Raw genomic sequence first — 24427 nt, 5'->3', positions numbered from 1 at the left:
TAAGGCGATTAGGTAAGGATGAAACCGATCTTCTTCCCGCCAATGTCTCAGTCACGAATTTCTTAGGAGGATCAACCAAACCCAGGGGCAACCTACCAGTTGACTTGAAGGTGGGAAACCAAGCGTCTGTGACAGCATTCTTTGTCATAGATGCTATGGCTAACTATAGTGCCTTATTATAGAGAGATTGGATCCATGCAAATTCTTGTGTACCTTCATCCTTGCATCAGTTCTTAGTCCTATGGTGCCAGGGAGGTTAGATCGAGCTAGCAATGGCCGACAACAGATCATTCATAGTCAACGCTAGCCACGCGGGGCATTGCTTCATTATCGTGGCAACAGATTACTTCACAAAATGGGCGGAGGCAGTGCCAATGAAAGCGGTCGGCCAAGCAAACATCATCAGATTTTTGAAGAATCACATTATTCACAGGTTTGGACTCTTAGAGACCATTACTTGCGATAATGGGACCGTATTCACAGGCGACGAGGTAGTAGCATTCTCAGCGGAACTGGGGACAACCATCACCCATTCCACTCTATATTACGCCCAAGGCAACGGGCAGGCCGAGGCAAGCAATAAAATATTAAAGAATTGCCTAGCCAAGGTAGCAGAAGATAATCCAAGAAGATGGGTTGAGATGTTGTCAGAGGTTCTGTGGGCTTTTCAAATGTCATAGAGGTCGAGTACGATGACTACACCATTTGCCCTAACATATGGGCATGACGTTGTGCTCCCTATGGAGATAAGTGTTAGGTCAGCCAGGTGGCCTTTAAACAGGGTCTCACGCCAGTGGCATATAGCGAAGTAATGCTAGCCGAGCTGGAAGATCTGCATGAAGAACGCCTTGCTGCTTTTGACCGAATACAAGCACAGGAGCAGAGGGTAGCAATGACCTATAATAAAAGGATACACCCAAAGTCATTCCAAGAAGGGGATCTGGTACTGAAGGCTATATTACCAATCGGTTTAAAAGACCCTAGGATGCACAAATGGTCCCAAACATAAGAAGGACCATTTTCAATTTGTCAAGTACTTAAAGGCAATGCCTACAGGCTAAAGAGTTTGGAGGGGATAATCCATGTTAGGCCAGCAAATGGGAAATTCTTGAAAGTGTTTTATGCTACAGTCTAGGATTTAGGCTAAGAAAGCCCACCATTTAGAGGCATTAGGGAGGATGGCCATCAAGGCCGACACAAGAATAAAAGAAAGGGGGGAGAGAGAGGAAGATAGAAAAAATGCGCAACCAGCAAGGCCAGAGAGTGAAAAGTTCTTCATAAAAACACGGCCCTCAAGGCCGAATACACCAAGACAACACAAGAGTTTTTCGAACAAAAAAAAGGGGGGGATGCACAGGCCTAGTTGAGATAATATGTGGGGAGGGAACTCTGAACATTACCCCAGTTCTTCTCCTGGTTGCCAAACGACCCATAGCAATGACCAAGGACGCTGCTCTACCTGCCCTAAGTAGTCTATGTTTCTTCGCTTTAGCATTAACGAAACTCGCCTTACACATTACAGATTGGGAGCTACGAAGTTTTTCATTAACCAGGAGGGCTAGAGTGGCTCTATCGGCACAGAGGCTGGCGAGTTCAACTTCCAGACGCTTGATTTCACCATCGAGTTGCCTGAGTTTGTCTTCCTATGACTTCACTTTGGTCAGGATTGTGTGGAGCTTGGTCCAGAAAGTCTTGACCTTTTGGTCTAAGGCCTCGCCTTCGCTAAAGGTAGCCTCTAGAGTTTTGATGTTCTTCAACACAGGGTCTATTTCTGCCGCACTCTTTTCTTTGCTCCGCCTAAACCCTTATTCTGACTCTCCCTTCGTTATGCTGGTGGTTAGTCTAAAAGCAATCTTAGCCGAACTTGGCTCCCCTGAGGAAGGCGGGGATTCCAGCGACCCTTTGGCTGCGGGCAATGTACCTGATTCAGCTCAGGTGGTGAGTGCCAAGGATCTCGTTCTGGCCTCTATGCAACTCTCTTTTTCGTGACACTGTGGAAGCCCAGAAGTTTACCGCTATCGCAGAGGCATTACGAGTGTTATTATCAGTTCGTGATCTTCCAGCTGCTACCAGAGAGTGGCTGGATCAAACAGTCATTGTCATGTCTGACCTAGTGACCGAAGCTCCCCTGAAGGAATTTTCATAGTAGCAGCCAGGGGGCAGGAGCCTGGACAAAAGGATCATCCACATGACTAGGATCCTTCAGGATGAAGGGTGGAGGTTAAGAGATTGGCTCTGGGGACCCGGACGAGGCCTCATTCGCTGAAGCATCATCCTCTGAAGTTTCGTTCCCTGCAGCTTTGTCCCTTGAGGACTTCACCCCTAGAACGTCAAAGGAAGAAGAGCCATACTCACTAGAGTTGGTTATCATGACCCTGGAGCAGCTTTTTACAGCAACTGTCTTCAGACGTCTGCTGGACCGGGTACAGTCTTTCACAGATGAGGGCGGAATAGTTCGTGAGGGAGAAGCACAGGCCAATTCTTCACACTTGAAGTTGTGGCCTTGCTCTTCTTGGTCGTAAGAGGAGGAGGCTCTTTAGCTGAGCCGGCCGGTCTGGTAGAGTGGGAAACCTCGCTTTTTCGCTTCTTGTCTTTACAGGGGGCGCCTTATCAGCTTTACCCTCACCTAAGGGTGACACATGCACATCTATAAAAAAGAGGAAAAAGGGGTTTAATAAAAAAGGGGGGGGGGGCACAAGGCAGCAAGGAGGACGTCAAAGCAGTATCCCTGAAGACTTCATGACAGCTTGCTTTCTCTTTTTCTTTACAGGCTCGGCCTGATGAGGGATGGAGGAAACAGGGCCCTCACTGGTCTCCTGGTTGGATGAAGCCGCGGACGAAGCCTGGTTGTCACTTGAATCAGTAGGGAAAGAAAAGTAATAGCTCACCCACCAGTTTGAAAACTCTTCCAAAATAGCAGGATTTGGTGTAAAGAGTTGAAGTTGGAAGCGCGAGAGGACTAGAGCATTCATAGCAGCAGTAGCCTGGATCCTCGTCATTTACGTGAAAACATACCGATTGAGCTCACAATCACCAGTAGAATAGTAGATGGGACAGGGAAGGGCTTGACACAGGCCGAACTGACGAGCACAATAGTGAGGATTATACATTTCAATCCTACACCTATTGTTCCCTGACGGCTTAAGGATTACGCCAAAGTGAAGGTCTTGACAGATAAAGTAACACCCCCATAAGGCAGGGGCAAATATAGGATGCTCAATGGCCAAGGACAACTAGTGGGGAATATCCTTAATATAATGGAAGAGAATGAAGGAGTCACCAGGCCTGTCAGGACCGATGGATAGGAAAAAATCATTATATCGTTCCATTAAGTCTTGGGGAGGCGAGGCCAACAAGAAACCGACCACCGTATGATTTGGCGAGATGTAAGAGGCCGAATAAAGAACGGGAAAATAGGCTCTAAGCCATAGCTGGAGGAGCCAAAAGGGGCCTCCCCCATGATGAAAGTCAGATCGAACGGTCTCAATGCAGCCCCTATAAAGAGCGGCAAGGGCGAAAGAAGCTAGGTCTATACGAAGACCTTTCATCAGGGCATTAGCAAGATGGAGGTAGGCCTTGGAGATTTTGTTGGAATGAACACAAGCTAAGTAACGGCAGATCCAAGTAAGGAAGAACGCCGTGAGCTCGATTGTCAGACACCATACCAAAAGTTTTCCTGTATTGGCTTAGGTAGAAGCCAAAGCTCAATTTTTTGGAAAATTCAAGGCCATGGCCTACTTCGGTTTTATCCCAGTGGACGAGGCCTAGAGAAGCACCACTAAATTCTTCCCCTTCGGCCTTAAGACCGGTCAGGGCTCCCACGTCTAGAAGGGTAGGGGACATCATGCCATAACCAAAGTGGAATGAATTAGTGGACCAGGACCAAAAATGAAGGGCCGCCTGAAGGAGGGGACGGTCTAGAGGAATGTGAACACAGGAAAGCTTTAGGGCATGCAAGATTTTGAGGTCAGACAGGAGTTGGATTTTGTTCTCAGTCATACGAGTCACCCATTGTTTCCAATCAGAAAGATAGGAGGGCCAGAGATGACTGAAAGCCTTATCATTGAGCATCAGGGGTTTGCTCGTACAAAAAAGAATTTTCTCCGACCTGTGTTTTGGGAAGTTGGAGATGAAGTTTGGAAGGGAAAGAAATGTATGGCTGAGTTTAAAAGGAGGATCAAGAAAAGGAATTCGTACCTCTAGCTGAGTCAAGGGCCCAAGGATAGCTTATTTTCCTTCAAGAACTAAGCGCACCTCACGCTCCAGCTTTGAGGATGTTTGAGAGTCAGCCATAGTTGCAGCAGGGGTTTCTCAAGAAAGAAGAAGGATGTAAGGAAGGAGAAGATGAACAGTGAGAAAAAACTGTAGAGGAGAAGGCCTTAAATAATATGTACCTTGGGAACCCAAAGCATTGGGACGAGAAGTTGGTGGTCAAATCAATGGTTTCTTTTAAAATTCACTGAGACTGGGAAGAGGCTGCAAGCGCGTATAATGAATGAAGGTGGCCTGGTAATCAGAGAAATGGAGTGATGTGGCATGGTTGTAATAGCCAAGGGAGGTGACAGATTCGATTCCCAGTGTGAACACAACCTCTTAGTGAACTCAAGCCACGTGGCATCGTTCAAAGAGGTTGTGAGGGGCATTGTTTACTCCCTAAATTGGGACAGCCAAGAATGGACCGGGTTCGCGAATGAGGCCATGGAACCAGGGCCAGGTTTGACCAAGTAATGACCAGGTTGTACCTGAACAAAATCAGGTCATGACTGACCAGTACACGACTAGGTGACATGAATGCCTTATCAGTATGCTTTGGTAGTTATAAGAAGTGGGGTTAACCAAGTTAGTGAACAACAAGAGATGGGGGTTATCTAGAGACAGGTGGCAAACGAGCAATGGTTGAAAAGAGAAGCAACCCTAAGGCAGAGGAATATGGGTATTGCTCACAAGGGACATGGGATGGAGGCTTTCTCCTATATAAGACAGAGACCTAAGCTAAAAAAGACATCAAAACACACCTGATAAACACCAGAAGCTTATTTTATTCCTTTTCTTTTGTTTTTCCTTTGCTTTTATCTCAGAAGCATGTATGGTCGTATCTTGAGTTTGGGGGTGGCATAGATTTGTTCTTGGGGCCCATGTCCACAACTGGTATGATCAATATAATTTATTTTCAGTCTGCTATCTCTGGTTTCTTGTTATCTTAGTTTTGATGTGCGTCATCTTCTTTTAATTACGATCTATCTAGTTTCCTTCAACTGTAACCTACGTCATTGGCTTAACCCAAAAGACCTTAGAGCTACTCAGGCAAGAGGGAGACCGACCTCGTGGTTAGAAGTTAGAACAGGCCGTACAGCCTCGTTTGAGCTTGCACAAAGGTTCTGGCATGCCCGCACTACTTTCACCCCGTGCGTGTGCCTTTATGTGTAAGTGTTGAGTTTTCTATACCAACAATGCCACTCTCAGACACTTGCAGGTTCTTAAAACTTCCAGGGAAAATTTCACTCAAGAAATCTCCTTCCAGTCCGGGACAAAGATATTTCTCTTGCTAAGGTATAAAACTATAAATATGTTTCTTTGTCTTCCTTGAATTATAAGTTCAACGAGATCAATCTGCATCTCTGACATCACTCGTAAGTGGCTATTGAAGGTGATTCCTTGGGTCCACTTTATTACATTTACTGATACAAACATGAAATGTTTTGTGATTTTTGGTTTAAATTTTTTATCTTGTATAATATTTAAAGAAATTTGGACCTACTTATCTCAGTTTTGATTGTGGTTGCGAATTGATGTAGAACTGAAGATTAATGACCTTGTGCCATGTGTCCTTTGAGTATAATTGTATGCATGTTCGGCTATGCTGCATCTACTGAAGTTCTGTTTGTGCCCTATTCATCGCTGCAGGCTTTGCTATATGTTGCGGCTGAGGTTGAAACCTTTAGGGTGTGTTTGGTTGCGTAAATCCACAGATGGTAATTTCGTAGAATCGTGATTCTTAATTATTAAAACTCTTTGGTTGTGTAATGTCACAAAATTAAGAGAACAACCTGATTGCATTTTTTGTGCTAAAGTTGCTTCATTCCTGAGTTCACCTTAAGAGGAGAACTCACATATGGACCACTTGATTCCATAATACATTTAAATATCATGATTCAACCTGGAAGCAAAATTTTTAATAATTTATATTTTATTAAAAAATAAAACACTACTAGTTAATTAAAATAAAACACTAATCGTTAACAAAATAAAATCTTATATTTTATATATTAAATAAAATATCATTTTTAGTTAAATATTGTGTTTATTTTTTTAAAATAAAACACTAATAATTAATTAAATAAAACTAATATTTAATTTAATCAAAACTAATATTTAATATAAGAAACTAATATTTATTTTAAAAACTAATACATCCCAACCTGCAACTAAAACCTGTTGGTGCAGTCATGGGCAAGGTTTAAAGTATTGGTATCGGGTATCGTATCAGTCGGGCAATTTTAAGAGATGTATCGTATCATATCGGAGATACATATCGATCGGTGTAAAAACGCATGAAAATTATCAAAATACACTTTTGGACACAAAAAATAATGTATGTCATATATCATGCATATACACTAAGAATTGTGAATAATGTATAACCAGACAAGTCCAACACTTTGAAATTGTTATAAAAGATGAGATTTCTTACCTGCTAAGTCACTCTATTGCCATGAAGAATGTCGGGGTGGATCAAACTCATGTCTGTAAGGGTCTTCAGGAATAAGAGAAACTAGGATGATGTTGTGTACTGACCGAACATAAGCCTAATACTGACCCTTAAGGAAACCATTTTCGGTTTTGGGTGGAAAATGGTGGATTTGAATTCAAATATTTGCAAATGTATACAAAACATGCATCTAATAGTTAGTTGAACACTTGAACCTATTCTCCTTGAATCATAGTAAAAAAAAAAAAAAAGAACTAAAATGCAAGATTTGAAGCAAAAGATCAAGTTTTTTTTGAAAAAAACCTACTTTTCCCTTCAAGTGTTGAGTATGTCTTGTATTCCAAGGATTCGAGTGCGATATGGATCCGACCCGACTTGACACATTTTGTGGCGTGACCCGAAGGGAGAAAAAGTTGAGATTTAGTTCGTGAAGCGAGGGGGGGTTCAGGGGCTATGTCTTGAAGTTTTTTTGGGGGGGTTTTGGTTCGTGTTTGCTGTAAAATATGAAAAAGGCATGTGTATCGATACATTTAAAAACCCAAATAAACGGTAATAATAGTACTATCAAGTGTATTGATATGTATCGACTGTATCGTATCGTATAGACAAATATCGGTTGATACATATCGATACATTTGATACAATACATTTAAAAAAAAATAAAAAAAAGAGATGTATCGGTCAGTGATACCGATATGTATCAGCCGATACGATACGATACAGACCGATACTTTAAACCATGGTCATGGGCTCATCTCCATGGTTGCCCATGGGAATCAATCATAGGAAATTTATGGTATGATAAAAATTTATCAAACCATCTCTTTTTGTATCTCATAAGAATTAGGATAAAAACAAGAAGAGAAAGAACATCGTTTTCCATCCCATGGAAAGAGGAAACAATCCCATACACGAATGCGCAGTGGAAAGAGATCGATTCAGGTTTTATTTAATTAAAAAAACTAATATTTAATATAAAAACCAATATTTTATCATCTGACAGACTTAGGGTAACCAAACAGTTTTTTAGATAGATTCAGGATGAATCCAACTGATAGACTCAGGGTAACCAAACAATTTTTTAGGAAGATTCACGTCACAGAATCATGATAAAAAAATCGTTTATTTTCCAAAATAATGAATCCATAGATGGTAACTCTGTGAATATCCATCCGGAATCAATACAGGCACAAGAGTGGGATTCCTTGGAAGCTTTTCCGTTGGATGGAAGGAGCATATCTATGGTTGAGTGAGTTGGATGCTATTGCTAAACAAGTGGAAGTAGAGTTGGTTTCGAGAGACACAGTTTGCCATTTGGTGGAAGTGTTGAAGGCTGTAAATGTACTTCTTTTCGAACACGTGGCTTCAAAAGGTTTCATGTACTCTTAGACTCAAAGCTTTCATACTTGCATGTGGTGCTAAAATCTAGCTGTGGCAGTGGTAAATCCTTATCCAGGTTCTTCTTATCTTTAGTTCGGCAAGCACTCTTCTATTTTGTTCTCATTGAAACTATATTTGGGGATTGTGAAATTAATTTCTTGTTTTGAAGTACACTATATCTCTCATTCTTTTCCATTCAGAAAATTGATCACACCTGATGAAATTTCACCTTGTTGGCAGCAATTTTGCTTAGCATCATTTATATTGAAGTTTGTAAAAGACTCGGGGTGATGATTGTTGGTTCACGAGTAATGGGAAAAATAAGGAAGTCGATGTGTACCCAGTCAACAAACACAAGCAATTTTTCCCTTCTTGAGTGAACCTAATAGGAAGCAAACAAATAGAGCAATATGGAGCAATATAAATTGAACACAATGAAGGTAATAACCAAGCTTCCAAATCAGCAACTCAATGCATCACAAGCACACACATGAACACCATCAATTTTTAACGTGGAAAATCACCTCAATGAGATGAGTAAAAACCACGGGACCGTAGTCCACCAAAATTTCACTATCTCCAAATAATGGGAATACACAAGAGTCTTCTCTAATAAAGATTAGAGGCATACAACCATTCCAAACATTAAGAACAATATATCCTTGGCATCTATCATCAACAAGATGAACTCCAAAAGAGGAATGAAAGAAAAAAGGAAGAGATCTCACCAAAACAGGGGTAACAAGAACGTAGTTATCGGACTGAGTTATAGGAATCAAATCAACAATCCCACCGTTCAGAATGAATATCTATGTCTTACGAATCTTTTGTCAAAAAATCAGCTCAAATCGACCACGAATGACCATCTGATCGAGCTCTCAAAGTTGACTGTGCAGTGCCTCTTAAACCAGAAAAACTGTTCACCTCCCCCTTTCTTCTTCTCTTCACTTCTCATGGCCAGAAACCCTCTTTTTCACAAAATGAGACAAAGATGAGGAAATCCCTCATTAAACAAGCACTTTGATACAAATGCCCTCCATATGGGCTTTACCCCAAGTGGGCTTCACCAAAAAACCTTTGGGCCATCCTCCACATGGAGGGAAACCCAACCCAACAAATCTCCCCCTCCCGACTATGTGGAAGGATTCGCCATGCCGGCGATCAAATGACAAGCCTCAAGCTTCTCCCTTGGTAAAGCTTTCGTCAACATATCAGAGCCATTGTGATCAGTATAGATTTTCTCAATCTCTAGCAACTTGGAATTCAAGGCATCTCTTATCCAATGATATCTCACATCAATATGTTTTGATCTAGAATGAAAAGTAGAATTCTTACCAAGGTGAATAGCACTTTGACTATCACAAAACAATACATACCACTCTTGCTTGAAGCCAAGCTCCTGCACAAACTTCTTCATCCATAGCAACTTTTTACAAGCTTCTGTTGCTGCAATAAACTCTGCTTCGGTGGTAGAGAGGGCAACACATTTCTGTAATCTTGATTGCCAAGCTACAGCTCCACTTGAGAAAGTGACCAAATAGCCTGAAGTAGACTTACGAGAATCAACATCCCCAGTCATATCTGCATCTGTGTAACCAACCAACAAAGGTTTCTCACTTCCATACCAAAGTCTCAAATTTGAAGTGCCACAAAGATATCTCATAATCCACTTGACTGCATTCCAATGCTTTCTTCTGGGATTTGAGAGAAAACGGCTAACTGTGCTAACTGCGTGAACTATGTCTGGCCTTGTGCAAACCATGGCATACATCAAGCTCCCCACTACGGAGGCATATGGAATTCTTTCCATGTCTTTCTTTTCTTCAACAGTAGAAGGACTCTGCTTGGTGATCAATCTAAAGTGAGTACCAAGAGGAGAACTAACCACTTTAGCTTTTTCCATCTTGAATCTTTGAAGCAACTTTTCAATGTACTTCTCTTGTTATAACCACAACTTCTTAGCATTCCTATCCCAATTGATTCTTATGCCAAGAATCTGTTTTGCTGGCCCTAAGTCTTTCATGGCAAAAGACTTGCTCAACTGTTTCTTCAAACTGTCAATTCTTGAAGTATTCCTGCCAACAATCAACATGTCATCTACATAATATAAAAGAATAATAAAGTCATCATCAAAGAATTTTTGAACAAAAAACACAATGGTTAGAAGTAGTTTTCTTGTAGCCTTGCTCCCCCATAATTGACTCAAATTTCTTATACCATTGTCTTGGTGCCTGTTTCAAGCCATAAAGACTTTTCTTCAATCTGCACACATAATCCTCTTTTCCTTTGACCTTAAAACCTTCTGGTTGCTCCATGTAAATCTCTTCCTCCAAATCACCATGAAGGAAAGCAGTCTTCACATCCATCTGCTTAACCTCTAAATCAAGGCTAGCTGCTAAACCAAGAACCACACGGATAGATGACATCTTAACAACTGGAGAGAATATCTCATCAAAATCAATGCCTTTCCTTTGATGGAATCCCTTGACAACCAATCTAGCTTTGTATCGTGGACATGAGGAGTGTTCTTCTTGCTTCACTTTGTACACCCACCTATTCTTCAAAGCTCTTTTGCCCTTTGGTAACTTCACCAACTCAAAGGTGTGATTCTCATGCAATGATTTCATCTCATCTTGCATGGCTTCAACCCACTCATTCTTGTGGTCATCTTCCATTGCTTCTTCAAAACACTCTGGTTCTCCCCCATCAATTAGTAATACATATTCATCAGTAGAATAACGTGTGGAAGGTTGTCTATCTCTGGTAGACCTTTTGATAGGAATAGGTGGTGGAATTTCTGGTACTGACAACTGCTCATAAGAATCATCATTTGTCTCAACCTGTGTGGGAACCTCATCATCACCTGTACCTTGCTGATCATTATGAATTTCCTCTTCAACATGTTCTGGCACCGATGTTGGAGGAACTGGATCCAAGTCAATCAAATCATCACTATGTTGAGGCACTGCCTTCTCAACCTTATCAATATCTTGTATGGTCTGATCTTCCATAAATACAACATCCCGACTTCTAATAATTTTCTTTCCAATCGGGTCATAGAACTTGTAGCCAAACTCATCCTGACCATACCCCACAAACATACATTGTCGTGTCTTGTCATCAAGTTTAGATCTCTCATCTTTGTGAATGTGCACAAATGTTTTGCGTCCAAAAACACGCAGATGATCATAAGAAACGTCCTTACCTATCCAAACTCTATTTGGCATATCAAATTGTAATGGAACACATGGTGACAAATTCAACAAATGTACAACAGTACTCAATGCCTCACCCCAAAAAGATCTTGGCAGCCCTGCTTGTGAGAGTAAACATCTCACTCTCTCCACCAATGTCCTATTCATTCTCTCAGCTAGACCATTCAACTGAGGAGTCTTCGGAGGGGTCTTTTGATGTCGAATACCCTGTTCTCTGTAATAATCATCAAATGGTCCTATGTACTCTCTCCCATTATCTGTGCAGATGCATTTCAACTTCTTTCCAGTTTGTCTCTCAACTAGAGCTTGAAATTGCTTGAATACATCTAGTACTTGATCCTTTGTCTTCAAGGTGTAAGCCCATAGCTTCCTAAAGTGATCATCAATGAAGGTCACAAAATAAAGAGAACCACCAAGTGTCTTTGTCTTCATAGGACCACACACATCAGAGTGCACCAAATCAAATACATCTGATTTTCTTGAAGAAGGTGAGCTTTTGAAGGAGACTCTGTTCTGCTTTCCTGTCAAGTAATGAACACACTTTTTCAAATGTGCATCTTTTATTCTAGATAGGAGTTTCTTCTTGGACAACAACATCATTCCCTTCTCACTCATGTGACCAAGTCTCTTGCGCCACAACTCAATTGTACTTTCATTTTCAATTGCATTTACAATGCCCTTGGAAAGCATTGCTTGCAACAAGTATATTGCTAAACACTTTTTGCCTCTTGCCATAACCATGACACCCTTGGTTAGCTTCCATTGACCATCACTGAAAGTATTACAAAAACCCTCATCATTAAGTTTACCCGTAGAAATTAAATTCAAACGAATGTCAGGAGCATGCTTCACATCCTTAAGAACCAACCTTGTGCTAATATTGGTTTCCAAGCAAACATCTCCAATGCCAACAACTTTGGCCAAACCATCATTGCCCATCCTTACAACCCCAAAGTCACCAGGTATGTATGATGTAAAATAGTCTTTTCGAGATGTAGCATGAATGGAAGCACCACTATCAATCACCCAACTTGTCTCATGACAAGCAAGGTTAACAGCATCACCATCATAGATAATGAGAAAATCCTCAGAAGTTGTGGCAACTCGATCATCATTGCCTTCATCATCTTTCTTCTTTTCTTTACTCTTTTCCTTTTTATTTTCTCTCTTTAATTTCTTACAAAACTTCTTGGTATGTCCCTTTAGGCCACAGTGATAACACTCAACATTTGCAAACTTGTTGGACTTACCTCTACTCTTGTCTCTATTCTTTGGACTTCGGCTCTTACTCCTCCCCCTATTCTCGGTAAGCAAAGCATCTGATTGTGAAGAGGAACCCTGTGACTTTCTTCTCATCTCTTCATTCAAAACACTACTCTTAGCCAAATCCATCGAGATTGTACCATCTAGAGCTGAGTTTGACAATGACGTTCTAAACGTCTCCCATGAGTCCAATAAGGTGCCAAGAAGCCATAATCCCTGTATTTCTTCATCAAACTTGATACCCATTGAGAACAACTGATTAATAATTCCTTGAAAAGAGTTCAAGTGATCTGTCATTGGAGTTCCATCTTGGTATCTCAGGGCCATTATCTGTTTGATCAAAAATAATTTATTGTTCCCTGTCTTTCGAGCATACAATTGCTCAAGCTTAGTCCATAGAGTGCGTGCATATGTTTCTTCACTAATATGGTTCAACACATTATCATCCACCCACTATCTAATATACCCACACACTTGTCGATGAAATATATTCCACTCTTCATTAGTCTTGTTTTCAGGTTATTCACTAACAAGCACAGGTAAATAATAATCTTTCATATAAAGAAGATCCTCTATTTATCCTTTCCAAACAGGATAGTTTGACCCATTCAAAGTAACCATTCTACTTGTATTTGTTTCCATTGTTCAACCCAAGACAAATACTCCAAATAGCAACCAAACTTTGATACCACTTTAATGAGAAAAATAAGGAAGTCGATGTGTACCTAGTCAACAAACACAAGCAATTTCTCCCTTCTTGAGTAAACCTAATAGGAAGCAAACAAATAGAGTAATATGGAGCAATATAAATTGAACACAATGAAGGTAATAACCAAGCTGCCAAATCAGCAACTCAATGCATCATAAGCACACACATGAACACCATCAATTTTTAACATGGGAAACCACCTCAATGAGAGGAGTAAAAACCAAGGGACTGTAGTCCACCAAAATTTCACTATCTCCAAATAATGGGAATACACAAGAGTCTTCTCTAATAAAGATTAGAGGCATACAACCATTCCAAACATCAAGAACAATATATTCTTGGCATTTATCATCAACAAGATGAACTCCAAAAGAGGAATGAAAGAAAAAAGGAAGAGATCTCACCAAAACAGGGGGAACAAGAATATAGTTATCGGACTGAGTTAGAGGAATCAAATCAACAATCCCACCGTTCAAAATGAATATCTATGTCTTACAAATCCTCTGTCCAAAAATTAGGTCAAATCGACCACGAATGATCATCCAATCGAGTTCTCAAAGTTGACTGCGCAATGCCTCTAAAACCAGAAAAACTGTTCACCTCCCCCTTTCTTCTTCTCTTCACTTCTCGCGGCCAGAAACCCTCTTTTTCACAAAATGAAACAAAGATGAGGAAACCCCTCATTAAACAAGCACTTTGACACAAATGCCCTCCATATGGGTTTTACCGCAAATGGGCTTCACCAAAAAACCTTTGGGCCATCCTCCACATGGAGGGAAACCCAACCCAACAACGAGTTGGGGAGGAATTTCTGATTTGGCTTCAAACTAGGAACCCTGGGGTATGCTAAGTTGACAAATACTTTTTCCTCACTCATTCGTATTGTGATTTTCTTTAAACATCTCTAACGGCCAAGTATTTTAACCGATGTGCAAGTTAACCGTAAAATTTTTTGACAGCCTGACTTGTGTAACGATTAGGCATAATAGCTAACTTGTTTTATATGATTAAAGTAGAGATAGATTAGCTTCAACGTAACAAAGGTCCCCACATGCACATTTACTAGTATATATATATATATATATATATATATATTATGCCTTAAAAGATTCAAGGATTTGGCTATTTGCACATGGTAGAATGATAAACACTTTTATTGAGATGTTGTATGGATGGATGTAAGGGATAACAATATATATTTATGACCAATTATATATAAAATCTATTAAAACAATATTATTTAGTAGTAACAAATATTAGTGTTTGACTCAATTGGTTTATTTTTACCAAACAAATAAAAAAACAATTGGTTTCTGGAAAATATTCATTTCTATAAGAGGAGTATTGATTATATTGGAACCTATTTTCAAACAAAAAGTAGTTTGTTTCTTTTAAACAAAAAATAAATAAATAAATATGAAGTATATTTTTTTTGGGTTAAAAGTATACTCTTTTTTTTTTTTTTTTTTTTTTTTCTAACTACTTTGTAAATCAATCGGTGCCAATTTGGGGCAGCCACGAAAAATTCTTCAAAAATCTATTGAGCACAGCCTAAAAATCAAAGAGGTGTGAATTTCTTTTTGGGGTAAAATAAAAAAAAGGGGTGTGAAATTGACCTTTAGTTAAAACATAACTGAGAAATTGTTAAACCCGCATCCAAAATTAGGGCTAATTTGAATTTTTAAATTTAAGGTTACTCTGGTGGCAGTTGACACGTAGGGTCACCGACTGGATGATTGGAATAGGTAGCTGACCACACTTGTTCAACCCAACTATATATGGTAATTAGTGACATTTGACCCATATAAATCATCTCAACAAAGTCCATAAGTACGCACGAGAACACTGGAGAAGACCTTGAAGCAATCGGAGTCAAAACAGCTCTTGAGTAGCATGAACAACACCATGCGGCTGATGGAGTCCATCAACCACATGATCAGCTGCACGTGCTGTCGTGCCCTCTAAATGGCATTTTTTTTGGTGGGCCCCACATGGGTTTAAGCGGGACCCACCCCTCCTATAGACCTATGATGTGTGAGACCTATCTAGGCTACCTTCACTCTTAGACCACCTAGACTGTGGGCCCACATGGTTCATTTAGTGATTTAAAGAGACTTAAATGGGACCTTAAATCATGCCCAGCCAAACAGGCCTTAGTGAGGGCTGAGGTTATAAATAGAGCTAGAGAGTTCAGCTCTCATTTCACTCTACACAAACCAAAACCGTGGAAGGAAAGGGAGAAAAGGAAAAAAAAAAAAAAAAAAAGAAGAAAGAAGAAAGCAGGGAGGGAAGGACTACGCCCCTTGCTGTCCTCCCATTCTTGAAGCCCTCTCTCCCCTAACCTCCCCTCTTGGAGGCCAAGCCAAGGAAAGAGAAGCCTTGGAGAAGAAGAGAAGAAGAGGAAAGGAAAGAGAAGGTGGATCGAGGTCCCCTTGCTGTCCCTCACTCAAGGTGAGCATCTCTCTCTCCCTCTCCTCTCATTTTTGTAGTTTAAGGTTTGGAATTTTGGGGTTTACCTAGGGTTTGGAGGATTCCTTGGGTTTTGGGGTTATAACCTAGTGCTATTGTTAGGTTGACATGAAGGACCATGAGAGGAGTGTAAATACTCCATTCTCCATTCCCAACCTCACCCCATTCAAAGCCCAACAACCATAGGTGGGGGAGTAGCTTAGAAATTGGGTTTCTTCGGTTTGGGCCATCAATTGGCCAATCCTCCATGAATTGGAGATGTTTCCTAGGTTTGATAGGTCCAAATGGGTTGGAAGTTATGCCCTTTAAGCTCCTTTTAGTTATATTGAGCTTAGGCAAGAAGACGACCAAGCCCTACCTGAAAATTCAACAATTTTGGGTATTCTGGGCACATGCCGTTGATCAATCCATCAATCGCATGAATTCAAGTAGCCATTGCTTCCATCAACTACACGAAGCGAGTGGCTGCTGTCCAAGGGCTTTTGGGGGGGGGGGGGGAATAAGCGTGGGAAGTTTATGGGAATTTAGGGCAATTAATACCCATCTAATGTAGGGTTAATGATGTACATTTATGGTGAGCTAAACCTTCGGCAAGATCGTCCGGATACGCGGGAAATTCAAGTTTGGAATTTGCAAACCAAGCCAAAAAGACTAGGTGAGTGAGTGGGATACTTGATCTTATATTTTGGAGTGTTTTAAAGGCATGGACTATGCGTGTGTGCACCCCATGCCATTTTTAATGATGCATTTAACATTGACAACCTCACTATGTATGCTAGTGTAGGAATGCTATGAATTGCATGTGTAAAATGTCAGAATGTGTTTAATCCTCACTATGAATGTCTTAATTGTATAAATACTTAGAAGGTATGTTTTGTGAATTGAATATGTTATATGATGATTGATGGGATCCGGGAGCCGATGGGAATGCTGGGCCCGTGATTGCCATGTTATGTTGTGATAATTGTGAATGTTGTGTGGAATGAGATTTGGGAGCCGAAGGGAATGTCGGGCCTGTGAGCACCATACTGTCATGTCATCATGTTGCATTAGATTAGGCTTTGGAAATGAGTTGCGGCGTGGCTGATGGGAATACCGGTGTCGTATTCGTCGTACTCATTTGCATGTGTATGTCTATGCTTGAGGTGACGGGAGGACAGTGTGGCCAATGGGGTTCTGATACTGTGATTACTAGCTTCATGCATACATGTATACACGTGAGAACTGTCATGGTGCATTGTTGTGCGTGTAGATATATTTATCCGTGGTATGGGACACGATATATTTATATACTTGTATAACATTTATCACATAGATTGAATGGTGGTTAGGATGATTACCCCATGCTACACCCCTTAGCAACAATGGGTAAGGTGTTGGATAACCGATGGTATGCCTGTTGGGGATTCTGAAATACCATTCTCAAACCCGGGTGTCCGAGGGTAATACCGAGACCGGGCAAGGGCTTGGGTTATATCGGAGGTTTGCTGGGTGACCAAGGGTAATATTGGGACTGGCAAGCTCCCTTAGCAACAAGGGTTACCGATGGGAGATGAGGCACTTACCGAGCCCAAAGGTACTTTGTGTTGCAGTAGCACAATTACCAAAGACGACTTAGGCATTTGTTTATTAGGTGGAACATAATAAAATGAACTCACAACACCATATCATGGACTATGTGTGTATGCTTGCATGTTTTGACTCCTCACTGGGCTTAGTGAAACTCATTCCATGTGGATATCTCCTTTTAAATTGTGATGTAGGTATTCCCATGCCGGTGGACACAGATACTTCTTCCATTGCTATTGACTCCAGTGTAGTCTGGCGGGCGCCAAAACCCGAGGGGCATGATGCTGGGTACAGATGTGATGATTATGCCTATAGGGCACATTGATCGAGAATGTTGACCTCACTTCTCCTTTTGATGCATTGATGTAGTTTCCAATCTTTTGTTATGTCGATGTATACTTTGTTATTTATGGTATTTAAGTTTTGATGAAATATTAGAATGTAAAGAAAGATAATGAATGCATAGTTTATTTATATAGTATCACATTATAGATTCTTATTCTAGATTTTGCTGTTATTCTATCTTCTGCTGCTCTGATGTATTTGATTTGGATTATAGACTGTGGGTAAATGTACTATATCTGTGATCTTGGAGATCCAGTGGGATGACTATAGGCATCCTAGTCACAGTACCCTAGGTATTTGGGGTGGGGTGTGACAAAAATATTTTATGAACCAGGCCATTCATAGGATTGAAGAACGAAAGAAAATACCACCTTTTGTTATGTGTCTCTCGAATTCTTGTATCTGTTCTGAGGATTGACCCGCTTTGACATTTTTGGTCGACCTAAAAGGAGTATTTATATGTTTTCGTGCTTTGTTGTGTAAGCAAGTGAGATTTGAGGATTTTGAGTTAGGACTTCTAGGTGAGAGTTCTTGCTGTCGTTTTGGTGTTCTTGAGAGACCTCCAATGTAATTAGCTTCGCCCGTGGACATAACACTCCATATTGGTGTGCGAACCACGTTAAACCTGTGTGTCATCTTTGTTTGTGTTTCATGGTGTTTGTTTTAACACCTTTATTTATTTATTTTTTGGGGTAATTATGGTACATGTGCATGGATCAAATACTAGATGAGTGCCGATACAAAAGGGGGCACTTGATTGAGGGGAAATTTACACTACCACCCCCTGAGGTTTGTATTAAATACAGAGCAAGCCCTTGTGTTTCTAAATTATACAGCCACACCCCCTAGGTGGACGGTGTTAAATAATACATTTTAATTACCAACTTTGCCCTCTTCTAATATCCTGTTAATACTCAGTGGGAAATTCCAACTTTGCTCTCTTCTAAGATTATAAACCAAAACCTATTGTCTTCTTCCCCAAATTTGAAGTTGCCTCCATCGCTGACTTGCAACTCTACCGCACAGGTATTCATTTATACATCTCTGTCTTCTCTCCCTCATCTCTTCTCCCTCTATTCTCTCTCGAATTTTTTTTTCCATGCTCTCATTCATTCGCTAATAACCCTAAAAAATCTGCAAACCCAAACTTTGAATCTCGACCTAACATGGTCTTCGTCGAGTTCTCCGCAAAGGTTGCAGCGAGAATTGCAGCATCAGACCTTGCTTGCAATGGATCAAAAACCCAAAATCCCAAGCACATGCCCCCTGTCTTCCTCGCCAAGTTCTATGGCCGTGCTGGGCTCATGAATCTCATTAACGCCGAACCTGAACACCTCCGTCCTGGTAACTACCCCCTCTGTGTTTTTCTCTCAAACTCAGATTTTGATTTTGATTTTGATTTTGATTTGCCAAACTATTTTGCCATTGATTAATTGCAACGATATTCAGGTCACACCTCCGTCTTAGTAACTACCCCCTCTCTGTTTTTCTCTCAAAATTGATTTTGATTTTGATTTTGATTTGCTAAACTGTTTTGCCATTGATTAATTGCAGCGATATTCAGGTCACTTCTCTATGCAGCTTGTGGGAGGATAGTGAATCCTCAATTGGGTTGCTCTGGTCTGGAAGCTGGCAGCTTTGTCAATCTATTGTTGAAGCGGTCCTGAAAGGTGCTCCGGTGGTTCAAATCTCCTCTGAAGCAGCGGTTAACCCATGCCCTCCCTAAACCTCATTTTGATTCGAGTAATAGGGCAGGGGAAGGGGGTGGTAATCTCAAACCCCTAATAGGGGTATATCAGTCATTTTAAGTTATGAATTACCAACACCGTACAACTTAACGGGAATGATATAATGGAGTGGGGCTGACTATAACAACTAACCGGGGCTGACTGTAACAATTAACCAAACCTCAGGGGGTGTGACTGTATAATTTAGAAACATAGGGGGTTGCTTTATATTTAATACAAACCTCAGGGGGTGACAGTGTAATTTTTCCATGATTGAATTAGACTCTAAAAGTTGACACGTGATTAATCTGGACTATGTCCTCTCTATCCAACGGTTAGAAGGGACACATCCTTGTGGCAATAATAATTTCCCTTTGAACCTGACTCCTGAAATCATACAAGGACCAGTCATTTCATTATCTTTGAATGTTAAATGTACAATTTCAAAATCAAACCGGAGCTCGAACACAAAATGTACCCGATTCTAGTTTTTTTTTTTTACCAAGAAGGACAAGGGGAGGTCCTGTACAGCGTTGGGACAAGAAAATTTGGAAGTTTTTAATTTTTTTTGGTTTACTTCATGGTTGTAAAAATCAGAAATCGGATCAGAATCGGCTAACACCGATCCCATTTCCACCGTTCCTAATGGTTGCATCTTGAATTGGAATCAGAATGAAATCGGTCAAATTGGATCCGAATCAGCCTAGTCCTAGTCATTTTCTTTGAAATCCATCAATTAATAAACTAGGTGATCACTCAGGTCTGACCTGCATTTGTCAGTTACTACTGAAATCTAAATTAGGTCTGACATGCACGGTTGAAAGTTGAGGCTATTACCCCAAAACAAAACAAAAAGTTGAAAGTTGAAACATTCTTCAGTCTTTATAAGACTTTTTTTGGGTAAACCAGTCTTTATAAGACTAAAGTGGGAAATATCAAGAGTAACGAAAAGATCAGAAACTGAGACTTTCACTCCAAAGCGTCTCTAGTCTCTAAATCATGTTCATATGATAAAGATTAAATCAAATCTGAGTTAGTCTACAAATTTTCACGGAACAGCAATATCGTCTCTTCTGCCTCCGTTGGCTATCAGCTTTCCCCATTCCTTTTTTTGCTTTCAAGATCAGTACAAGACATTTAAAAGCAGTTTGATTCCATTTGACTATTTTTAATGTCCTCTTTTGAATTGTTCAAATGTTGAATAAAATACCCAATAAAATAATAATAAGATGAGAAATTACCAGACACGTTTTCTTCTCCTTGAAGACAGCAATGCTTCCTCTACTAAATATCTAGGCTGTCTTTCCGTTTCTTGTGAAGTTGTGCACAGATGGGTGCGGCGAAGTTCTTCCACTCTCTTCTCTTTCTGTTTCTCTGCTTCTCTCTCAATACCCACCTCTCAAATGGAGCTGCAGGCACTCTCTCTGTTGGTGAATCTATTTCTGGAAATCAAACCATAGTCTCTGAAGGAGCAGGGAGCTTTGAATTGGGTTTTTTTTCTTCAGGTAATAACTCTCAGAACTACTACATCGGTATCTGGTACACACAGATATCTCCGATAACCACCGTTTGGGTGGCAAACAGAGATAAACCAATCTCTGATAAGTATTCCTCACAACTGAAGCTGTTAGAGGATGGAAACCTAGTCATCATCGATTCATCGAAAACCCTTATCTGGTCGACAAATTTGACCTCCACATCTTCGAATTCTACTGAGGTAACACTTCTTAATTCTGGAAATCTTGTTTTGAGAAATGTTTTGAATTCCTCTGATTTGATATGGGAGAGCTTTAATTATCCTACGGACACTTGGTTGCCGGGTGGAAAGATTGGGCTTAACAAACTCACCAATGAATCACAACGCCTCATTTCATGGAAGAGTTCAGAGGATCCAGCACCGGGGCTCTTCTCTCTCGAGCTAGACCCTGCTGGAACCAGTCAGTATTTTATAGTTTGGAATGAATCTGTGAAATACTGGACGAGTGGGACTTGGAATGGTAAGATTTTCAGCTTAGTTCCTGAGATGACAAGTAACTATGTCTACAATTTCACATATGTTACGAACCAGAACGAGAATTATTTCACTTATAGTTTATATAATTCCTCCTCTTTGATCACTAGATTTGTCATGGATTTGAAGGGGCAGATCAATCAACTTACTTGGTTGGAAGGTGTTGGTTGGAATTTATTTTGGGCTCAACCGAGAGAAAAATGCGGTGTTTATGCTCTTTGTGGGGCTTTCGGTACCTGCAATGCGCAATCTTCGATTCCCTGTACATGTTTGCAAGGTTTCAATCCACGTTACCAAACAGACTACTCAAATTTGAGTGATTGGTCTGGTGGGTGCGTGAGGGATATCCAACTACAATGTGTGAATAATGCTTCTGTAAATGGGGAGAAAGATGGGTTTCAAATGATGTCCAATGTGAAGTTGCCCATAAATGATCTACCTGTGGCAGTTGGGAGTGCCCAAGCCTGTGAATTGACTTGCTTGAACAACTGTTCTTGTAATGCTTATGCGTATAACTCCAGTGGCTGCTTTGCATGGGAAGGAGATCTCATGAATCTGGAACAGCTCTCAGCTGGCGACACTGGTGGACAAGACCTATATCTCAAACTTGCTGGCGCTGGAGGTAACAAGCAGGGATTAGCTACTGGTGCTATTGTGGGCGTTGTTTCAGGGGTTCTAGCAGCAGCCCTCTTGGGTTTTCTGGTGGTGCTAATATGGAAAAGGCAGAGGAGGAAATTAGACGGACCTTCCAAGGCAGTTGAGGGTTATATGGTTGCATTTTCATACAAAGATTTGCAGATTGCAACCAAGAACTTCTCTGAAAAGCTGGGGGAAGGAGGATTTGGTTCTGTTTTTAAAGGGACTTTGCCTGACTCAACTGTTGTAGCTGTGAAGAAGCTTGAAGCCCTCAACCAAGGAGAGAAGCAGTTCCGAACTGAAGTAAGTACGATTGGGACAATTCAACATGTTAATCTTGTTCGTCTCCGTGGCTTTTGCTCTCAAGGTACTAATAGGTTGCTGGTCTACGATTTTATGCCGAAGAGCTCTTTAGATTCCCATTTGTTTAATGGAGAAAAGGGCTCTGAGGTTTTAGACTGGAAAACGAGATACCAAATTGCACTTGGGACAGCTAGAGGATTAGCTTATCTTCATGAGAAGTGCAGAGAATGCATCATACACTGTGACATCAAACCTGAGAACATTCTTTTAGATGCTGAATTCTGTCCCAAAGTGGCTGACTTTGGCCTGGCAAAACTTGTTGGTCGGGAATTCAGTCGGGTTCTGACAACCATGAGAGGGACTAGAGGATACCTCGCACCCGAGTGGCTTTCGGGTGTGGCCATCACAACCAAGGCGGATGTTTACAGCTACGGTATGATGCTCTTTGAGCTTATTTCGGGGAGGAGAAATTCAGGCAACTCTGATCATGGTGAGAAGGTTGGGTTCTTTCCTACTTGGGCAGCAAGCAAAATCAATGAAGATGGAGAAATCCTCAGCATTTTGGACTACAGGTTAGAAGGTAATGCTGATCTGACAGAACTCATTAGAACTTGTAAAGTTGCTTCTTGGTGCATCCAAGATGACGAAGTTGATAGACCATCAATGGGTCTGATGGTTCAGATGCTTGAGGGGATGGTGGAGGTTAGCCCACCTCCCATTCCTAGAACTCTTCGAGTTCTTGAGGAGAACCATGAGCACATAGTTTTCTTCTCTGAGCTATCCTCAAAACAGAGTTCACAAACACGGAGTACCATCCCCAGTACTTCATCTCAGATTAGGGACACTACGGAATCCAAAAATTCCATCAATTGCTGAAATTGGGGAGGAGTTCTTAAGCATTTCCCCCATTCTGATCAGGAACAGAGTATTTATGAAGTTCTACATTGAAGCTTAGAATATTTTCTTGTGTTTCTGTTCACAATGCCTCTATGATCTGTAATTCTCTTCTTTGTTTATTAATTATAAGTCATGTTATTGGCTACAAACATGTTCTGGTATTAAAAATAACAATTAAGAACACAATTCGCTTCCATTATCCATTTACTTTCTTTTTTGTTTCTTATTTTGGGGCTAATTTTTCAATTAAGTGGTTCAAAGTCTAAAGCTACAATCACATTTTTAATCGGAAGAAGATCCGAGTGTCACACTGTCAAATCAGGTCTGCAATGTATCTCTGACAGAACACCATTTTCTGTTAGAATAGATCTACTCTGATTCTGATACTAGGGTCCAATGCGTGATACATGCTTTTCATAGAAGAGCCAATTAAACCATCAAGCTGCTCTCAGCAATCCAAGATCTTTGTGTATACGTCAGCTTCACGAACAAAATCATGAGCCATGCTGCAAATTAATATAGGACACTACTCATTTTGATGTTGTTTGCATTGGACCATTTATTGCCAAATGATACTTTTAGAAAGCCAGAACAATCGATCTAATAGCAACTTCTTTGCATCATGAATATGGCGACTTTGGGTCAGTTTCTATATTCAACCTTCTCATTTGGAAAGTAGTGATCACATGAAGAAAATGCCCTCCTCTCTTTTAATTTGGTGAACAATTACAGAGCTTTCCTTCATTACCATACGCAATCATACACAAGTAGAAGGAATTGGGCGGGGGGGGGGGGTGAGGTTGTCATTAAGCCATTCAGGTTCTTTTAAGAGTTTGCCAATTGCAAGATGGGAGCTTGAACTCAGGCCAAATGAAGAAGTGACCCACTTAACTCTTACCTTGGAGAGTCTTTCACCAATCTACCAACAAATCATGTTACATGTAGCTCACCTATAACTTTGATTGCCAAAGAGAACTGTCCACATTGAACAACTACAAAGCATCATTGGGATGGCCTCTGAACTTGATATGAACTTTACTCCCTTTAAAATTTCTATTTTGCTAAATAAAGACAATCAAATGGCACGTCAATGGCTATACTACGGTTGTAAATGATACTAAAGAAGTTTGTAAAGGGACTGGATACAAAACAAATATGCCAGTATAGAAATCCATACCTGTTTATTTCCTTATT

The 24427-nt window shown here is 40.6% G+C and overlaps 1 protein-coding gene and 1 long non-coding RNA gene across 2 annotated transcripts; both read left to right on the top strand.

The window, feature by feature from the left end:
* The first annotated feature begins 7904 nt into the window (after positions 1–7904).
* LOC122661544 lies at positions 7905–14097 on the top strand. Its single transcript, XR_006332900.1, has 3 exons — positions 7905–8149; positions 8330–8397; positions 14074–14097. It is a non-coding gene; the product is annotated as an uncharacterized LOC122661544 (long non-coding RNA).
* Positions 14098–20700: 6603 nt separating this feature from the next.
* LOC122649594 (G-type lectin S-receptor-like serine/threonine-protein kinase At2g19130) lies at positions 20701–23212 on the top strand. The gene has a single exon (XM_043842805.1). The coding sequence runs from the start codon at positions 20717–20719 to the stop codon at positions 23210–23212; it is 2496 nt and encodes an 831-aa protein (XP_043698740.1). The 5' UTR covers positions 20701–20716.
* Positions 23213–24427: the final 1215 nt, after the last annotated feature.

Source organism: Telopea speciosissima, chromosome 1 (assembly GCF_018873765.1).
Source record: "Telopea speciosissima isolate NSW1024214 ecotype Mountain lineage chromosome 1, Tspe_v1, whole genome shotgun sequence".
NCBI lineage: Eukaryota > Viridiplantae > Streptophyta > Magnoliopsida > Proteales > Proteaceae > Telopea > Telopea speciosissima.
This window is presented reverse-complemented; position numbering and strand designations above follow the sequence as displayed.

Coding starts and splice junctions, on each gene's coding strand:
- LOC122649594 (XM_043842805.1), top strand. CDS start 20,717: ATGGGTGCGGCGAAGTTCTTCCACTCTCTTCTCTTTCTGTTTCTCTGC.